Raw genomic sequence first — 17454 nt, 5'->3', positions numbered from 1 at the left:
AGCTCTTGAGTCACAATGGGAAGGCGGGACCACGTGAGCGTCTCTGGGAGACAGGACAGAGGGAGCAGAGGGTCAGCCCGTCACGTGCATTTTCTACGGCTCATTGGCTCCCATGCCACCCCTCGAGGTAGGTACCCTATCTTCTTCTTCCCTGAGAGGAAGCTGAAGTGCACAGGAGCCCAGCTACTCATTCCAGGGTGACTAAAACCTGTGATTTGTGTCTGGAGGAAAACTCGAGACGATGGTGAGAAGAGACCCGCAGCTTCTTGTGTGAATCCTCACCGCTGCTTCCCAAGTAGCTGTCGAGCCCCACTGTCCAGGGGACAAAACTGAGACTCGAGGAGTCAAGTCCTTGATGCATGCTTTCCCTAGCGGTCAACATGAGACGTAGTGGTGGGCTGAAGTGGTCTGGGAGGGCTTCCCGCAGGAGGTGAGCCTGAGCTGGGAGTGCTGCTGGCACCCGCGGGCCTGGTCTCCACGGAGCAGGGAAAACGGTGGGGGAGACACATCTGCTCTGAGGAAGGCAAGAAAGTCCTAGTCAACTAAACAGGATCCTGAGAGACTGGAGCTGAAGGTCAGAGAATTGAGTGCGAGGTAGGCAGACCTCTGACAGCCCGTGGACAGGAAGGGATCCGGGGAACAGTCAGGACCCAGGACAATTGCAGAGGCAGGGCCACCAGGGAGGAGTATGGCAGAGACAGAAGGACTCCCAGACATGGAGGGGAGAGCGGAGGACTGCGGGTGAGGAGAGAGGCCTCCCCCTCAGACACGGCAGAATGCGGAGGTCAATTCCTCCCGCTCCCCATGCTCACTGTGCCCGCTGCTCTTCAGGCGCCCAAATGCCCCCTCCACCTTCCTCAGGCCTTTGCTTACCTGTCATCTCAGGGATGCCTTCCTTTCTAAAGCTGCAGCCCCCCACCCTGACCCCCATCCTCCCACCCTTGTGACTTTAGTTCCCACAGCACTGGTCACCTCCTATTTGCATTGCAATGCATTTCATTATGTTATTATGTAATAATAATTTATTTACCACAAGTATGTATCATAATTGTGACATATAATAATTTTACAGTGTATTATTATTATATTGCAATGTTGTTGTTATGTTATGTTATGGTCTGTCACCTCCCTGCCCCATTATCAACTCCACAGGGCAGGGCTCTCGGCCTGTTCTGTTAGCTGATGCGCCCCTTTCCAGGAGCCCACGTCCCGGCGGGCACGAAGTAACTGTCCAATAAACGCTGTTTCATGTTGTGTTCTCCCTGGGGCAGCGCAGGGGCTGCGCCTGTCTCTTCCCAGGCCCCCAACACCGAGCCCAGCGCCCGGCACACAGAGCAAAACGCAGACGGTCCCGGCGGGCACGCCGCTCAGTCCGCGTCCCCACCCCCTCACAGGTGGCGCAGCGGCCGGCGATGGCCGCGGGGGCCCGGCTGCAGCTCCCGATGGCGGGGCCGGACCTCCTCCGCGCCTCGCACTTCACGCTGGGGCCGGACGCGCGGCTGCGCATGAGCGCCGCGCTCTCCACGGCGCACCGGGACTTCCCGCCCTACCCCGACGTGGCCCCCGCGCCGCCCAGCGCGCCGCCGTCCCGAGCGACCCTCTTCCAGCAGGACGCGCGCTGGGCCCGCGAGGAGCGCGTGTCCGAGGCGCACGCCGCGTTCGCGCCGCAGCCCACGCAGTCCCGGGAGCTGGAGCGGGCGCGCCGGCTCGCCATGCAGGCCAGCCACCTGCACCTGCACGCGGACCCGCGCCGGGGCGCCGGCCTCTCCACCGCGCGCGCCGACTTCCGGTGGCCGCAGCTGCCCGAGCGCGGCAGCCAGCAGAGCCGCGGCGCGCGCCTCATCTTCCACCGCGACTCGGTGCCGCTCGGCCACGGAGCCAAGCTGCCCTTCCCGCCGACCACCCAGCAGGCGCTCTTCCTGCCCCACGACGCGCGCCCGCAGCCCCGCGCGTCCTGCCGCCACCTCGGTGAGCGCCCCCGACGCCCCGCGCTGTCTGCGCCGCCCAGAGGCGCTCGAAGCGGGCGGGACTCGGCACCCTCCCCAGGGGACATTTGGCAATGTCTGGGGATGGGTTTGGTTGTCACAGCGGGGAGAGGGGTGCTGCTGGAGTGCAGAGGCCGGGGTGCTGCTAAACACCCCACCATGCACAGGGCAGCCCCCACGATAATGATCCAGCCCCAGAGGTCAATAGTGCGAGGTTGGAAAACCCCGGAACCTCGCTTTTGCACCCGTGGAATGGGCACATCTCCTGAATCCTGTCAGAGGCTGTGCTGTGGGCAGAAGTAATGAACGCTGGACTGGGGGTCAGCCAAGTCTGCTAGTGACACCCCCCCCACCCCCACCCTGCGCCTCAGTGCTTGAGCACCTGAGCGCCGACCTCCACATGCCGCTGGCAACAGCACAGCCCCCTCGGCGGCAGCTGGGGAAGCAGACAGCGCCCAGGCGCAGGTGCCCGGCATAGGGCGGGCGCTCCCCCAGAGCAGCTGTCATCGTGATGCCCCAATTCTCAGTCAAGGGGAACGGCTGGTGGGTATCGCTGGGCAGAGCCCCTTCAACCTGGGTCCAGCGATTGTCAGACTCAGTTCTGGTTCTGAATTTCTCTTTTTCTTTTCCCTCCTCCCCCTCCTCCTCCTCCTCCTCCTCCTCCTCCTCCTCCTCCTCCTATTTTTTCTTTGTTTAAGATTTTTGATTTTTAGAGAGAGAAAGGGAGAGGGAGAAAGAGAAAGAGGAACATAGATGTGAGAACCAAACATGCGCAGCCTCCTGAAACCCCACCAGGGATGGAGCCTGAAACCCCAGCGTGTGCCCTGACCGGGAATAAACCTGCAGCCTTTCGGTGCGATGCCCAGCCCATTGAGACACATGGGCCAGGGCTGGATTCCTGTGATTCCTAACAGCTCTGAGCCTCAGAGAGGCTGCAAAGTGAAGGAGGGGCTAATGCCAGCCCCCCCTCCCCAAATGAGGTGCAAAGCACTTAACCTAGATATCTGGCTCAGTACTTGGCAGTTATTCTTGTTTTTGTTATTTGTATTATTTTTGGTGTTTGCCAAGCAACCCTCAGGCTAAGCTAGTCAGGACTGCCTACTTCCACAGTGGGCCTGAGGCTGCAGGGCCCTAACCCCCTTCTCTCTGTCATCTTGCCACCCTCAGGGGGCCCCTCCCCCCTCAAGTGGGATCACAGGAGATGGGACCACGAGAGATGGGATGACAGGACCTCCTACCAGAGGCAGTTCCAGGCCCTGATGGGCCCCCCTGCCTTGATGTGTAAGAGGGTAAATTAAGTCTGCTGTGCGGCTGGGGAGGGCAGTGATTGGGCTGGTGGCCTTGCCCTTCCACCCCTGTCCACTCGCAGGACTCCTCCAGTGTCACCCTGGGAGACTTCAGGATTGGCTACGGGCCCATGTATTCCGAGCAGAAACAAGCCTACAGGCCCCAGAATCTGCCCCCAGACAGGTACAGAGGGGCCATGACCCGCCACCAGGACAGGTGGCTTTGTGCCACCAAAGACTGTGGGGCCAACACTGTGCCTCTGGGGTCTCTGTTACCTGCAGACTAGGCCCGCTGCTGTGCCAGATCTCCCCCATTAGCACCACATGCTTGCCCACTAGGAACCCTGCCCCCATCCCTTTCCTGGGAGTTTCCAGGGCCCAGATCAGATGGATGCCTCCCCCACCCCTGCCCCTCTATATGCAGGTATGACAAGGCCCAGGCCTCGGCCTGCATCCACTATTCGAGTGCTAGTCCTGGAGACGGCCTCTTCCATGACAGGACCACCAGTGCCGAGCACTTCTATGCCCGGCAGCCAGGTGAGAGCTGCGGCTGGCCCGCCCCTGGCTCCAGGGCAGCCTCCTAGAGCTGCTGAGCCGCACTCTGCCGCTGGCAGAGCCTTTTGTTCATCACAGTGACCAGACTCCGGAGTCCCACATCCTGGAAGGAAATTGGTGCCCTGGTCCAGGCAGCCTCACCACCTCCATGAACTTCTTCTATGGCCAGGTCGGTGGGAAGTCGGGGAGCAGGCAGGGCTCATTGGGGAAAAGGGCTTCCCAGGGAGAGCAAATAGCATGTGCAAAGGCCCTGAGGTAGGAGTAAGCTTGACATGTGTACAGTGCTCTCCTGAACCTATTTGCATGATCTAGGGCAGCCCCGTAATCACTCCCAGCCTCAGTGACCTTGTCTGTAAAATGAGAGAATACCAACTCTGAGTGCCGGCAAGTGGGGTCCAGAGAGGGTTGCGCTGTCCAAGGTCACACAGCTCTTCCCTCCGACCGGGCCTCGGGACACGCTGGACATGGGAGCTTCCTAGTGTCCTGTGGTCCTATAGCCGCCACCGGTGACCAACCCAAACAGCCGCCACATACCTCATGAGAAATTGCAGGATCACGTGATCCTAGGGGAGTCGAAGCTGTGGGGGCAGTTCTTCCAGACCACCATGGGCACGGACTATCCCTCCACCAGCGCAGAGCGGCCAGAGAAAGCGCCCAACCTGCACTTCCTGCCTAGCAACATGCCGGAGGGCTTGGGCGGTGAGTGAGACCCACCCCAGAAGGCCGCCCCTGCCACCGCTGGGGCCTCATTCTGGTTCACTTCCGGGAGGGCTAGATCCCACTCCATCCACCAAGATCCCACCTCCTGCCCTAGACAACCCTCCCCTCGTTGTCATGACCACCCACCCCCCACCCCCACCATCACACCACCCTTCCTCAGTCAGGTTCTGGCTGGGTTCCCGACTCACTGGCCTACCCTACCCTCACTCCCAACAGACATCTCAGCCCCTCCCTCCTTCCCGCCTCCTAATCAGCACGGCCCGGCTGCACCCTGAACCCCTACCCATTCTTAATCTCCTATGTCCCTGCTCTCTGGGGCCTGCCTCTCCTCCTCAGCCCCTCAGTTCAGCCACCCACACTCAAATCTCCAGAACCAGATTTATTGACCATGAACCAGAAGATGCTGAAACCACACCGAACAGCTCCGGCCTCCATGACCCAGGAGATGCTACAGCGGGTGAGGGGCCCCTCCCTTACCAGGGAACCCTCAAGTCAGTGTAGAGTTATCTCAGGATGCTTTAATGTCACCTCAGACTCAGAATCAGTGTCAGGTCCTCTCAGAGTCACTCTAGAGTCACCCCAAACTCAAGGTTATCTTGATGCTATGTCATCCCAGCCTCAAGATCATTGCAGGCTCATCTCCAGGGTCATGGCAGGGTCAGCTCAGAAACATCTTTGTATCACCAGCCACAGTTACACCATAAGCTGAGGGTTATCTCAGGGTTGCCTGGAGTCACCCCAGCCACTCCCCCAGTTTCTCATTCAGCTCCTGGGGCAGCCCAAACTGGGGTCCCTTTTGCCCACCTCCCCAGAGTCCATGACCAAGTTTTGGTCCTCCCAGGGTGGTGAGCCACAGGGTGGCCCAGGGGGGTCAGCCACCCTCCAGGCTGCCCTGCCAGGCCACCCACCCTGACTCCGCAGTGCAAGCATAGCCACATGGAGCCCCCACTGGGCAGACAGCGCTTCTTCTCCACCCAATACAAGGACCAGTTTGCCTTCAAGTACCAGGGTCCGACAGTGCTGAGATCTGGCAACTTCCAGGAAAGCCACTTGCCGCTGGGCTCCCCTGACCAGTGCAGCTCGGGTGGGACGGTAGACCCTCAGGCCCCCCAGGCCCCTACCTACCCGTGCCCTAGCCAGCAATAAACACCCTGGCAACACCCAGTCCCTCTCTGTCAGTCAGACATGAAAGAGGATGCTTGGGTGAAGGGGACTGAACAGGAAAGGATGACTGCATCAGGAGACTCTGGAGTTGCCCCACTCTGGGCGGGGAGGCCTTGCCAGTTTGTGCAAAGACTTGGCGGACAGATTTGGTATAAAATGTTCAGGTGCCATGACAATTTATGAATGACATGGAGAGGATGGAGTTAGTACTGAACAGAGGCAGTGTGGCAAGACATTGAGAATGCAGGCTTCTGTGGCTGATGGACAAAGTCCAAATCCTGACTTCTCTATGCCCTGGATTGTAGCATTGGGCGAGTAATTTAACCCCTCTAGCCTCAGTTTGTTCATCTGTAAAATGGAGATAAATAGTAGCTCTCTCCGTGAATGTTATAAATGAGAAATGTGTGGCTGGGGTAAAGGAGGGAGAGAGCTTATCTTCTGAAGATAAAGGTGAGTAGGTGAGAAGACAATGAAGTTGTGAGATTTCAATCATTAAAAGACTGGGTAGGGCTCAGAGGGGGAATGAAGGGGTCGACACCATATTGGTCCTGCAGTTTCCTCCATAGTGGGCAAAGGCTGGGAGATTATTGGTGCACTGACTGGCTGGGTGACTAGTCAGAACTCACAAAATCCATCAGGATATGATGAGGTTCAAGGGTATAGGTGTCCAGCCAGCAACAAGATGAAAAGGGTGGGAAAGAGGAGGATGGGATGGGGCCCCTGAACCCATGGGTGAGCTGTGCAGCAAGTAAGGAAAGGACCAGTACCTTGGACAGCACCTACCTGCCCGTCTGGGGTCTGGCAGGAACACCAAGAAGCTGGGTGGTTCAATCTGGGATAAGAAGGGTCTTGGTGGCCATACCCAGGACCTGCCTCTGTAGGCTGTTGAGAATCAAAGAATGAATATGGCCCTAGCTGGTTTGGCTCAGTGGATAGAGCATTGGCCTGCGGACTGAAGGGTCCCGGGTTTGATTCCTGTCAAGGGCACATGCCCTGGTTGTGGAGGGCGTGCAGGAGGCAGCCAATCAATGGTCCTCTCTCATCATTGATGTTTCTATCTCTCTTCCTCTTCCTTTCTTTCTGAAATCAATTATATATATATACTAGAGGCCCAGTGCACAAAAATTTGTGCACTCGGGGCGGGGAGGGAGGAGGGGTCCCTCAGCCCGGCCTGTGCCCTCTCGCAGTCTGGGACCCCTCGGGAGATAAATACCCGCTGGCTTAGGCCTGCTCCCAGGTGGCAGAGGGCAGGCCCAATCCCTAGGTGCAGCCCCTGGTCGGGCTCAGAGCAGGGCTGATTTGGGAGTTGGGGCACTGCCCCCTGTCATGCACAGAGCAGGGCGGATCGGGAGGTTGCGATGCCACCCTCAGTCACGCTCAGGGTAGGGCCGATTGGGGGGTTGGGGCACCGCCCCCTGTCACACTCAAGGCAGGGTCGATGGGGAGGTTGCGGCGCCACCCCCTGTCATGCACAGAGCAGGGCCCATCCGGGGGTTGGCGAGCTCCCCCCTGTCATGCACAGAGCAGGGCCGATAGGGGAGTTGGGGCACTGCCCCCTGTCACACAGAGCAGGGCGGATCAGGGGGTTGGGGCGCTGCACCCTGTCACACTCAGGGCAGGGCCGATGGAGAGGTTATGGCTCTACCCCATCACACACACAGCAGGGCCCGTGGGGGGAGGGGGGATTGGGGCGCCACACCCTGTCACACACAGAGCCGCAGGGCAATCAGGGGGTTGGGGAGCTCCCCCCTATCAGGCACAGAGCAGGGCTGATCAGGGGGTTGGGGCGCCTTCCCCTGTCACGAACAGAGCAGGGTGGATAGGGAGGTTGTGGCCCCGCCCCCTGTCACACACAGAGCCGCAGGGCGATCGGGGGTTTGGGCGCTGCCCCCTGTCACGCTGATCCCGGTGCTGGGAGGCATATTACCCTTTTACTATTTAGGATAGAGGCCTGGTACACGGGTGGGGGCCAGCTGGTTTGCCCTGAAGTGTGTCCTGGATCAGGGTGGGGGTCCCAACTGGGGTGCCTGGCCAGTCTGGGTGAGGGGCTGAGGGCTGTTTTCAGGCTGGCGGGTGACTGAAGCTCCCAACTGCTGCTTTTTATCTTTTTTTTTTTTTTATTATGGGCCAGCTTTAGGTCTGGCTCCAGCTCTGAGGCCTCTGCTGCTGAAAGCAAGTGTCTGGTTTGTTTGGGTTCTATAATCGAAACACTGTATCAACTCCAGCTCTGAGATCCAGGCTGGCTGAAAGCAGGTTTCTGGGGTTTTGTTTAGCTTCTATATTTGTAACAATGTATCAAACTGCAAGCTCAGAGGCCGGTAAGGCAGGCGGGGAACGTTGGTTTCCTCTGTCACTGAAGCAAGCAAGCCTCATGTTAGCTTCAAGCTGCCTGGCTGCCAGCCGCCATCTTGGCTGGCAGTTAATTTGCATATCGCCCTGATTAGCCACTGGGAAGGGTAGTGGACGTACGGCTAATTACCATGTTTCTCTTGTATTAGGTAGGACTAGAGGCTCGATGCATGAAAATTCATGCAAAAGTAGGCCTTCCTTCCCCCAGCTGCCGGCACCAGCTTCCCTCCGGCACCAGGGACCCGGGCTTCCCTCCTCTGGCCTCCTGCAGGCACCTGGGACCCAGGCTGGCTTCCCTCTGGCCCTGGCTTCGTCAAGAAGGACGTCTGGAATGATGTCTGGTCTAATTAGCATATTACCCTTTTAATAATGAATATGACTCCCTGACCCTGTAGTCAGATCTTCAAAAGACCGAGGCCCTCCTGCCCTGGCTGGGTGGGTCAGTTGGTCAGAGTGTCAGCCTATACATCAAAAGGTTGAGGGTTCAATTCCTGGTCAGTACATATACCTAGATTTTGGGTTTGATCCCAGATTGGGGCACATATGGGAGGCAACAGATCAATGTTTCTCTGTCTCCCTTCCTCTCTCAAATCAATAAATATATCCTCGGGTGAGGATAAAAAAAAAAAAAAGGCCAAGGCCCTCAAGCACATGGGCTATTAAAAGCCACCCCCAAGCCCAGCCAGGAGCCCTTTCCCTGTGGGCAGCAACTCTGTGGGGCTGTGTTGTCATTGCCACAGAAATGAAAGGAGAGCAGCTTCCAGAGACAAGGTGGCACGCTTATGAATTACTCCATGATAAACCAGAGCTGCTTTCTCGGCACTACTGACAAATGGGTGAGCTCATTCTTTGTTGTCAGAGGACATGTTCAGCCTCCTCCCTGACCTTTAACAATTCCATGCCGTTAGCACACTCGCTCTCCCCCCACCAGTTGTGACAACCAAAAAGGTCTCCGGATATTGCCAATGTCCCCTGGGGGAGAGATGCCCTGTTGAGTACTACTGCAATAAATTCACCCTACAACGATTCCCAGGACCAATCAGGTCCTCCTGATGGAGCTGGCCTGCTTCTTGACCAGATTACCCGATCAAAAAGGCCTTCCCTTGTTGCCTTGCCTGCCAGACACTCTGAAAGCTTGCCTTGGTGTTCAGTTCCATGCAGCTCCAGTTACAGAATTTGTGTGTGCTCCTGCCTGGTTCTAGGAATGCCTTAAAGCAACCCAGACACCGGGTGAGAAACAATGGGTAGGACTTACAAGGAGACAGATTTCAGCAAACCTTGAAGCAATTTTTAGTAACGACACTGACCAGTCCCAGGATGGGTTGCCAAGAAAGAAACCTTACTGGAAATATTTAATCAGTGCAGAAAGACACAACATCTTGATGATTCTGGATGTACAGTACTTTATGTCGATCCCTCCTATATCCTACTCACCTTCTAAAAAAGGCATTTCCTGCGAACAAAACCCAAAAAGGTTTATGAAATAAGGTGAAGAGGGCGGAACATAAAGGAAAACAACTTTGTCCATGGGAAGCATCACTGCGCAGCAGAGTTCAGACCTCCCCTGACCTGCATTTCTGTCCTTCAACAAGCGCCTCATGCTGGCCCGCGCTGCTCACTGGTAGCCTGGGGGTGGCCAGCTCTTCCTTCACCGAGTGGTCACAAGGGTCAAGTAAACTGTGCTCGGTCCATGCTTAGCACAGGCCCACCCCTCACTGCAGCTCCACAAATGGTGCCGAAATTTAATGTCTTAAGTCATTTTTGTTGCAAGTGACAAAAACCCAGCTCTAGCTCAAGTGGAAAGGGATTTTATTAACTTAGAATCAAGAAAGTCTGAAGTAGGTCTAACATCAGACATGCTGGATCCACATCAGGACTCTTCCTCACAATTTAACAAGCAGGTGGCAAAAAAAAACCAAACAACAACAACAAAAAAAAAACACCCCCAAACAAAACACACACACACACACACACACACACACACACACACCCAGGTACCACAGGTCCTTAGAATTAAAGCCCCAAAGGAAACAGGGTCATCTCCTCCTCCCAACTCATATTGGAATTTAAGGAACACTCTGATTGGCCTACTGGAGTCACATGCACAGCACAAACTTCACAGCTGAGATTGGATGGCCCAGCTCGCTAACCCACCCAGAGCGATTTGGTTCCCCAGTCCACCCGAGGATCTCTGAGTGTGGAGCCCAACCTTGCTGGATTCTGTCTCTAGCCACAGACCTGAGCCTGCCCATACCCCTTAAGGATCTGTCTTACCCCAGGTTACAGTCTGGACAGTGGAAAGACAGCTAATGGGCTCTTCCCTGGGAGGGTGACTGCTTCCTGTACAGACAGGGAGTGCTCAGTGTTTGAGAACCTCCACCCAGTCCTCTGATAGTCCCAACTTTACTTCCCACCTCATTACTAACTTCCTCTTTTAGTTTGGGGCAGAGAATTCAGCTCTGGCATTCTCACAAGATTGTGTAGATGCTAAGCTCTGTTTATATTACAGCATCCTGATATTTTCCTCCAAAGCCCATAAGCCTCAGTCTCGGAAAACACATGGGTAGAGTCCCAAGACAAAATAGCAACAATTTAATCAGCTAGTTTTCTTTCACATAATGGAGATTTCGTTTCCTGAGGAGGGCTATTCTACAGGGATGCCATATACACCTGGGCAGGTTGTGCAATGCACAGATCTTGGAAGCCCTATTCCCTTTACAGTGAATATATATGTATTAGAGGCCCAGTGTACAGCATTCGTGCACTAGGGGAGGGTCCCTCAGCCCAGCCTGCGCCCTTTTGCAGTCCGGGAGCCCTCAGGGGGTGTCCAACTGACAGCTTAGTCCTACTCCTGGTCAGCCAGCTTCTGGCTGTGGGGCGCTCCCCTGTGGGAGTGCACTGACCACCAGGGGGCAGCTCCTGCATTGAATGTCTGCCCCTGGTGGTCAGTGCGTGTCATAGCGACCGGTCGTTCGGCTGTTTGGTTGATTTGCATATTACCCTTTTATTATATAGGAGGCCATTAGCACCAGTCGGCCAGGCTAGAGGCAGGTCACCTCTGCTCGGCCAAGTTCACATTTTATTTCCTTTAATACTCTCCCCTTTCCAGGTACTAATTTCTAAATTAGTCAAGACTGTCAGAGATGCAAGGGACAGAAACCCAGTAAAAGTAGCTCAAAAATCCAGGAAATGTGTTGGCTCATAATAAAGAACGAGGGCTTCTGGCTTCAGGCGTGGTTATCACCAAGAGCTGAACCAATATAGCCAGAGCTGTGTCTCACCTCTACGTCCGGTGGAGATTGGCTTCCGTCTGCAGACTATCCTTGCAGACAGCGAAGGAAGATGACTGCAGGCAGAATGAGGCTCTGTATAAAGCTTATAATCCCAGAAGAATGAGACCCTCCAAAGTCATGTCCTCATCCCAGACCTAATTATTGTGGCCAGGGGATGGGGTGCTTTGATAAGTGTAGGTCACATGGCACTGGGGTGGTTGTGTTAGATCCGGGCCCATCTAGAGAAGTGGAGGGGGACCCACAGAGGGAAAGCAAGGTGCTGGTGGAGCTACTAAGCAGACAGAAACAGCTGGCATTACAAGTAGTATTTGCACTAGGGTCATCCAGGAGGTGGCAGGATGAAGAACCAGCAACATAATGCAATTGCAGTCTCGGGGCTCTCAGATCTGCTGCAGGCTTTTCCACAAAGAAGTGAAAAGTAGGTCTCCCGCCACAGGCAAGCGCAGATCTAGAAGGTTCAGGAAGGAAGAGAGACAGCTGCTAGAGTCCTGATTTGCTCAAGGCTATATTCAAGGGTAGGAGGTGTCAACATTCACCGGGCAAAGACCGTCAGAAGCACACCTGTGCTCAAGGCTTGTTTAGTTAGTCCCAGCGATGAAACCACACACTGGGGACCCACGGAGCGCGTCTGTAGGAGCGAGCTGGGGGCAGGCGGGCATCTTATGGGGTCGGGACATGTGCTGGGTAGTTTTGAGGAGAGTGGAGGAGCCGTCAGGACGCAGGGAGCAGATGGGTGGTGGTTGTCTCAGAAGCGGAGCTGGCAGCGGGGCAGGAGGGGCTGTGTGTGCATTTCTGTGGCCGGAGTGCTGTCTCTGGCCGGGCGCAGACGTGGCCACAGCGTGGCCTTGAACGCTCCGTGTTTACGCTCTGTGACTGTTTATGTTCCGTGAAGAGCGTCGCGGCCCAGCTGCAGCCGAGCTCTTCGGTTCCCTCTTCTCGGGGATCTTTGTCTCCAGGTAAAGCTGCCCCCGTCCTTCCCGGCCCCGGCCCGGCTTCTCCCAGAGATCCTCACTCCAGGGAGAGTCGGGCTCAGGGTGACAGCAGAGCGGCCCCTGACTGGGTAGGGAGCGGGAGACACCCAGGGAGACTCTCCAACTCCTCCTCGGGGCCTTAGGGCAACGCTGGATTAAGCAAAGATAAAGAAGTTTGTAAACTGCAGGGCTTCTCGGGGCCTTGATTATGCTTGTGTGCGTTGCCAGTCTTGAGAGAGACAAAATGGTGCTTTTTGAACAAAGACAGAATTAGAGACAGAGGTAGGAGCGGGAGAGAGAGGGGTACAGAGGCAAAATGATGGAAATGGAGACGCAGAGAAAGGAATAGAGATAGGCGGCGGGGATGGACCGGGACGGGATGGAGAAAGAGGCGGGGACGGGGACGGGGACGGGACGGGGACGGGACGGGGAGGCCGCACAGGAGCGGGCCGGCCACGGGCGGGCAGGCGGGTCGGGACAAAGGCTGGCGGGGCGGGGGGCGAGGGCGGGGGCGGCGAAGGCTCCGGCCGGGCGGGCGCGGGAGAACTACAAGTCCCAGCAGCTCCCGCTGCGGCCCGCGGCCGGCCCCCCTCGATCCCCGGGAGCGCCTGGCGGGGCCGCTGGGCCGAGGGGGCCGCCGGCGGGGCGAGCGGGCGGGGCGCTGGCTGCGGGCCCCGGGGGCGCCGGCGGGAGCGGCGGGCCGGGCAGGGGCGAGGGGCGCCGGGTGAGTGTCCCCGCGAGCGGGTCGGCGGACGAGGGCCCGGGTGGGGTGGGCCGGGACCGCGGTGCGGGGGGCGGCCCCGTGCGCCCCCGCCGCGCACGCCGCCGCCCGGGCCCGGAGAGCAGGGTCGTGGCCCCGTGCGAGGGGCCGGCCGCCCGCGGGCCTAGCGCGCCCAGACCGGCGCTGCGGCCCAGGGAGGGCCCGGCCGAGCTGGGCGCCTTCGGGAGGGAAGGATGGGGCACCCCGCTGTGGGCCGGGAGTTCAGGGCGCCCCTCCTCCCGAGGCGATCCGGACCCTCTGCCCCGAAACCCAGCAGGGCCCAGGCATTGTTCCCCCGCCCCGGGCCGGGCTGGGAGTTCCGCCGGCCCTTCCCATAGAGGGACCCGGCTATTGTTCCTCACTCTCCAGGCTGGGAGCCCAGCGTCCGAAGCCACTTCCCGGGAGGTGATCCAGGAACCCAGAGGGACCTGGGCGTTGTCCCCCCACCTGCCCACCTGGGGCTCTGGGTAGAGGGGGTGATCCAGTAACTCTGCACCCCACTTGCTTACCCACCCCCAGCTATGGGTTATGGCCAGGATGCCTCCCTCCCCAGGAGAGGTTCCCCCAATACCCAGCCATGGGTGGGTAGCATAAGGCATCGCCTCCCACCAGGTCATCCCGAGCTCCCCCTGCTCCCAGCAGGGTCCCTGCTGTCGTTTCTCCACCCCTTTCCCTATGGATCTTTCCTCCCCGAAGGGACAAAAGTGTCCTGACACACTTCCCCATACCCCAGCCATACCACCGGGCACTCAGGAGTCTCCTCCTCCTGGGAGTTGGCTCAGGGGTCCCCCAGTCACCCAGAGGGGCCACGGGTATTGTTTCTGCGCAGCCCCCAGCTAGGGGTTAGAATTCAGAATCTTCTATCCAGTTGGGCAACAGGTGCCCTGACTTTGGGATCCATGGTCTCCCCCATCCCACGGGCCCACAGGTAATTCCCCACCTGCCAGCTTCAGGACCTGGCGTTCGGGAACACAGCACAGGTGCTCCGGAACTGTGAGGCTTGGCATTCAGGCGGTCTCTTCCCCAGGAAGTGAGCCAGGTCCCCTGCACTCCCCCAAGGCCCCCAGAGCACTACCAGATGTTGTTTGCCCCCCCCCCCCCCCGCCTTCATCCCCCAGATACAGGCTTCTAAGTGTGGGATGCTTTATCTCTAGTACTTGAGCCAGAGGTTCCCCACTCCACCAGAAACTCCCAAATATGCCCCCTCTGACTGTGGGACAACAATTCAGGCCGTGTACTTAGAAGCCAGCACAGGATCCCGGACACCCACCCCCTTCCCCATGAGGGGTAGGAACCCAGGACTCTCTCTCTACAGGACCCAAGCTTCCCACAGAGGAGGAGTCCAGGATGGAGAGAGGGGCAGAGCCATGGAGTTGGGCACTGGAGGCCTCTAGTGCCAGATCCCATGACTTCCATCCAGGTGTGGGGCTGAGAAGGGAGGGGCCCCTCATGTCCCACCAGGGTCTCTCCTCTGGCCCCAGCCAGGGCGAGTCACAATCTGCCTGCAGCCTAGAACAAGAAAGATCCGTGTGTATGCTCAGAAGCGGGTTTGGGGGCACAGCTTGGCCACCTATCCCATCCCTGCCCAGGCTCTAAAAGAGACCCCCTGCTCCCCAGAACCTACCTCTGCCCACCCTGTCCTCGCCCTGCAGATCCTGCCCTGGAAGCAGCTGGCACCTCCACAGCTGGGATGCGGCGCTCGGTGCTGGTCAGGAACCCAGGCCACAAAGGCCCGAGGCCTGCTTACGAAGAGCTTGGCTCAGACTCAGAAGACCTGGACCCCGGCCCCGAAGACCCAGAGCCCGACCTGGAGGACCTCAACTCTGTCTCTGAAGACGTGGACCCCGGCTATGAAGAGCTAGAGCCTGTCTCTGATGATCTGGACCCTGACGCGGGAACTCCAGGCTCCATCTTGGGGACCGGTGCCATGGATGCCCAAGATCTCGACCCCATGTCTTCAAGTTTTGATCTCGATCCAGACGTCATTGGCCCTGTGCCCCTGGTCCTTGACCCTAACAGCGACACCCTCAGTCCCCCAGAAGCCCCAGACCTGGACCCCCTCTCCTCCAGCCTTACTGCCACCCCGGAAGGCCTGGCCACCAGCCCGGCGGTGATCCCGGCACCCGCCAGCCCGCCCCGGCCCTTCTCCTGCCCCGATTGTGGGCGAGCCTTCCGGCGCAGTTCGGGGCTGAGCCAGCACCGCCGCACCCACAGCGGCGAGAAGCCCTACCGCTGCCCCGACTGCGGCAAATCGTTCAGCCACGGCGCCACGCTGGCCCAGCACCGGGGCATCCACACGGGCGCACGGCCCTACCAGTGCGCAGCGTGCGGCAAGGCCTTCGGCTGGCGCTCCACGCTGCTCAAGCACCGCAGCAGCCACAGCGGCGAGAAGCCGCACCACTGCCCCGTGTGCGGCAAGGCCTTCGGGCACGGCTCGCTGCTGGCGCAGCACCTGCGCACGCACGGCGGCCCGCGGCCGCACAAGTGCCCGGTGTGCGCCAAGGGCTTCGGGCAGGGCTCGGCGCTGCTGAAGCACCTCCGCACGCACACGGGCGAGCGGCCCTACCCGTGCCCTCAGTGCGGCAAGGCCTTCGGGCAGAGCTCGGCGCTGCTGCAGCACCAGCGCACGCACACGGCCGAGCGCCCCTACCGCTGTCCCCACTGCGGCAAGGCGTTTGGCCAGAGCTCCAACCTGCAGCACCACCTGCGCATCCACACTGGCGAGCGGCCTTATGCCTGTCCCCACTGCTCCAAGGCCTTCGGGCAGAGCTCCGCGCTGCTGCAGCACTTGCACGTGCATTCCGGAGAGCGCCCCTACCGCTGCCAGCTCTGCGGCAAGGCCTTCGGCCAAGCTTCCAGCCTCACCAAGCACAAGAGGGTGCACGAGGGCGCAGCCGCGGCAGCCGCGGCAGCCACAGCTGCTGCCACTGGCCTGGGCCTTAGCCCTGCTTCGATGTTGCGGCCTGGGCAGGTCTCCCTCCCGGGTCCTGATGCTGCCCCTGTGCTTGGTTCTGGCCTGGGCCCCAGCTCTGGCCTGGGCACGGAACCATGCTCTGTGCTGGGCTCCCTCCCCAATCCCAGCCCTAAACCTGGCCCTGGCTCTGAATCTACCCTCACCCCTGATCCTGTCAAGTCCTCTGACGCTAAGCCTGGTCATGATGCCAATCCTGACCTTGTGGCCAGCCCTGGCCACGGATCTGGTCACAGCTCAGACCCAGATCCTGTGCCCAGCCCCAACCCCAACCCTGAGTCCCGCCCTGACCCCAGCCCTCCCACCCACGACAGCTCAGCCCTCCCTACCTGTGAGAATCCTGAAAGGGTGCAGGAGCGAGGGGCACTGCTGGGGCCTGACGGCTGAAAGGGGTGCCATCACCCATGGAGGCCTGGAGAAGTTGTGTGTTGTGCAGTTAGTAAAATCTTCCCACTGCCTGCTCGCTCTGTTTCATGGTTCTCCGGTTTTTTCCCTTAATGCATAGCTCCTTGAAACGGAAGGTGTGGCCTGAGCCAGCCATACATCCGGAATCCTAATGTTCTGGCTCCCCCCTGACATCCTCCAAGCTTCCCAGCGTCCCCCATCCGAGCAGTTACCACTTTGCTCCCCGAGGCCTGGTCACCTTCGTTAGCAGCAGACTTACCCTGCAGGTGGTCGGAGAGCATCCTTCCCTTTGGTTTATCTGATGGTGGGGTCCGGCATGCTGAAATTAGGGGGCTGATAATGGAGGCGGATAAGAAGCCATGGGGGAAGTTCTGCCTTGTCTGTTCCCCTAACTTACCCTTGCCCTCGAAGTCCACACTATAGGTACACCACTGGACAAAGGAGGTTGCTCATGTATGCATTCAATAAACATCTATTGAGAGCTCACAGGTACCACATTTGGAAACATTTAAACAGTAATTACATGGTCTGGTACGTTCTAAATGTATAAAGGACTCTGATTTAGTTTGGGGACAGCTTGCTCAGGAAGGACCACTAATTTAATCATCAGCACTGCCCAGCCTTGTGCTACGCTTTTGCATTTTCTCCATGAAGCAGGCAACTATGGTTGAGCATCCCCATTCGGCAAATGATGAAACCGAGGCACATGGACTTTCAGGGGCTCTTTGGAAGACAAGAAATGGCAGTTGGCAGCGCCTAGATTTTAACCGGAATTGTCTGCCCCCACCCCCCAGCCTATGTTCTTAACCATTATTCTCCAGGGCAAGAGTGCTCAAAGGCTCTGGGGCCATTGAAAGATGAACTGGGGGCCCGACCATGTGGCTCAGTGGTTGAGCATCAACCTATGAACCAGGAGGTTATGGTTCAATTCCCAGTCAGGGCACAGGCCCGGGTTATGGGCTCTGTCTCATCATTGATGTTTCTATCTCTCTCTC

The 17454-nt window shown here is 58.4% G+C and overlaps 2 protein-coding genes across 2 annotated transcripts; both read left to right on the top strand.

Annotated features, from left to right (window-relative positions):
• Positions 1-1412: 1412 nt before the first annotated feature.
• Positions 1413-2965, top strand: SAXO5 (stabilizer of axonemal microtubules 5; the record flags this gene model as incomplete). The annotated part of the gene is made up of 2 exons (XM_081091300.1): positions 1413-1968; positions 2684-2965. The coding sequence occupies 2 exons, from the start codon at positions 1413-1415 to the stop codon at positions 2689-2691; spliced, it is 564 nt and encodes a 187-aa protein (XP_080947426.1). The 3' UTR covers positions 2692-2965.
• Positions 2844-16512, top strand: ZNF358 (zinc finger protein 358; the record flags this gene model as incomplete). The annotated part of the gene is made up of 8 exons (XM_081091298.1): positions 2844-2850; positions 3153-3274; positions 3355-3455; positions 3696-3808; positions 3886-3995; positions 4378-4525; positions 14399-14503; positions 14736-16512. The coding sequence occupies 8 exons, from the start codon at positions 2844-2846 to the stop codon at positions 16439-16441; spliced, it is 2412 nt and encodes an 803-aa protein (XP_080947424.1). The 3' UTR covers positions 16442-16512.
• Between the last annotated feature and the right edge of the window lie 942 nt (positions 16513-17454).

This window comes from Myotis nattereri (assembly GCF_964212035.1).
Source record: "Myotis nattereri genome assembly, chromosome: 5".
NCBI classification, from domain to species: domain Eukaryota; kingdom Metazoa; phylum Chordata; class Mammalia; order Chiroptera; family Vespertilionidae; genus Myotis; species Myotis nattereri.
Note: the sequence above shows the minus strand (reverse complement) of the source record. Positions and strands in the feature narration are given on the sequence as shown.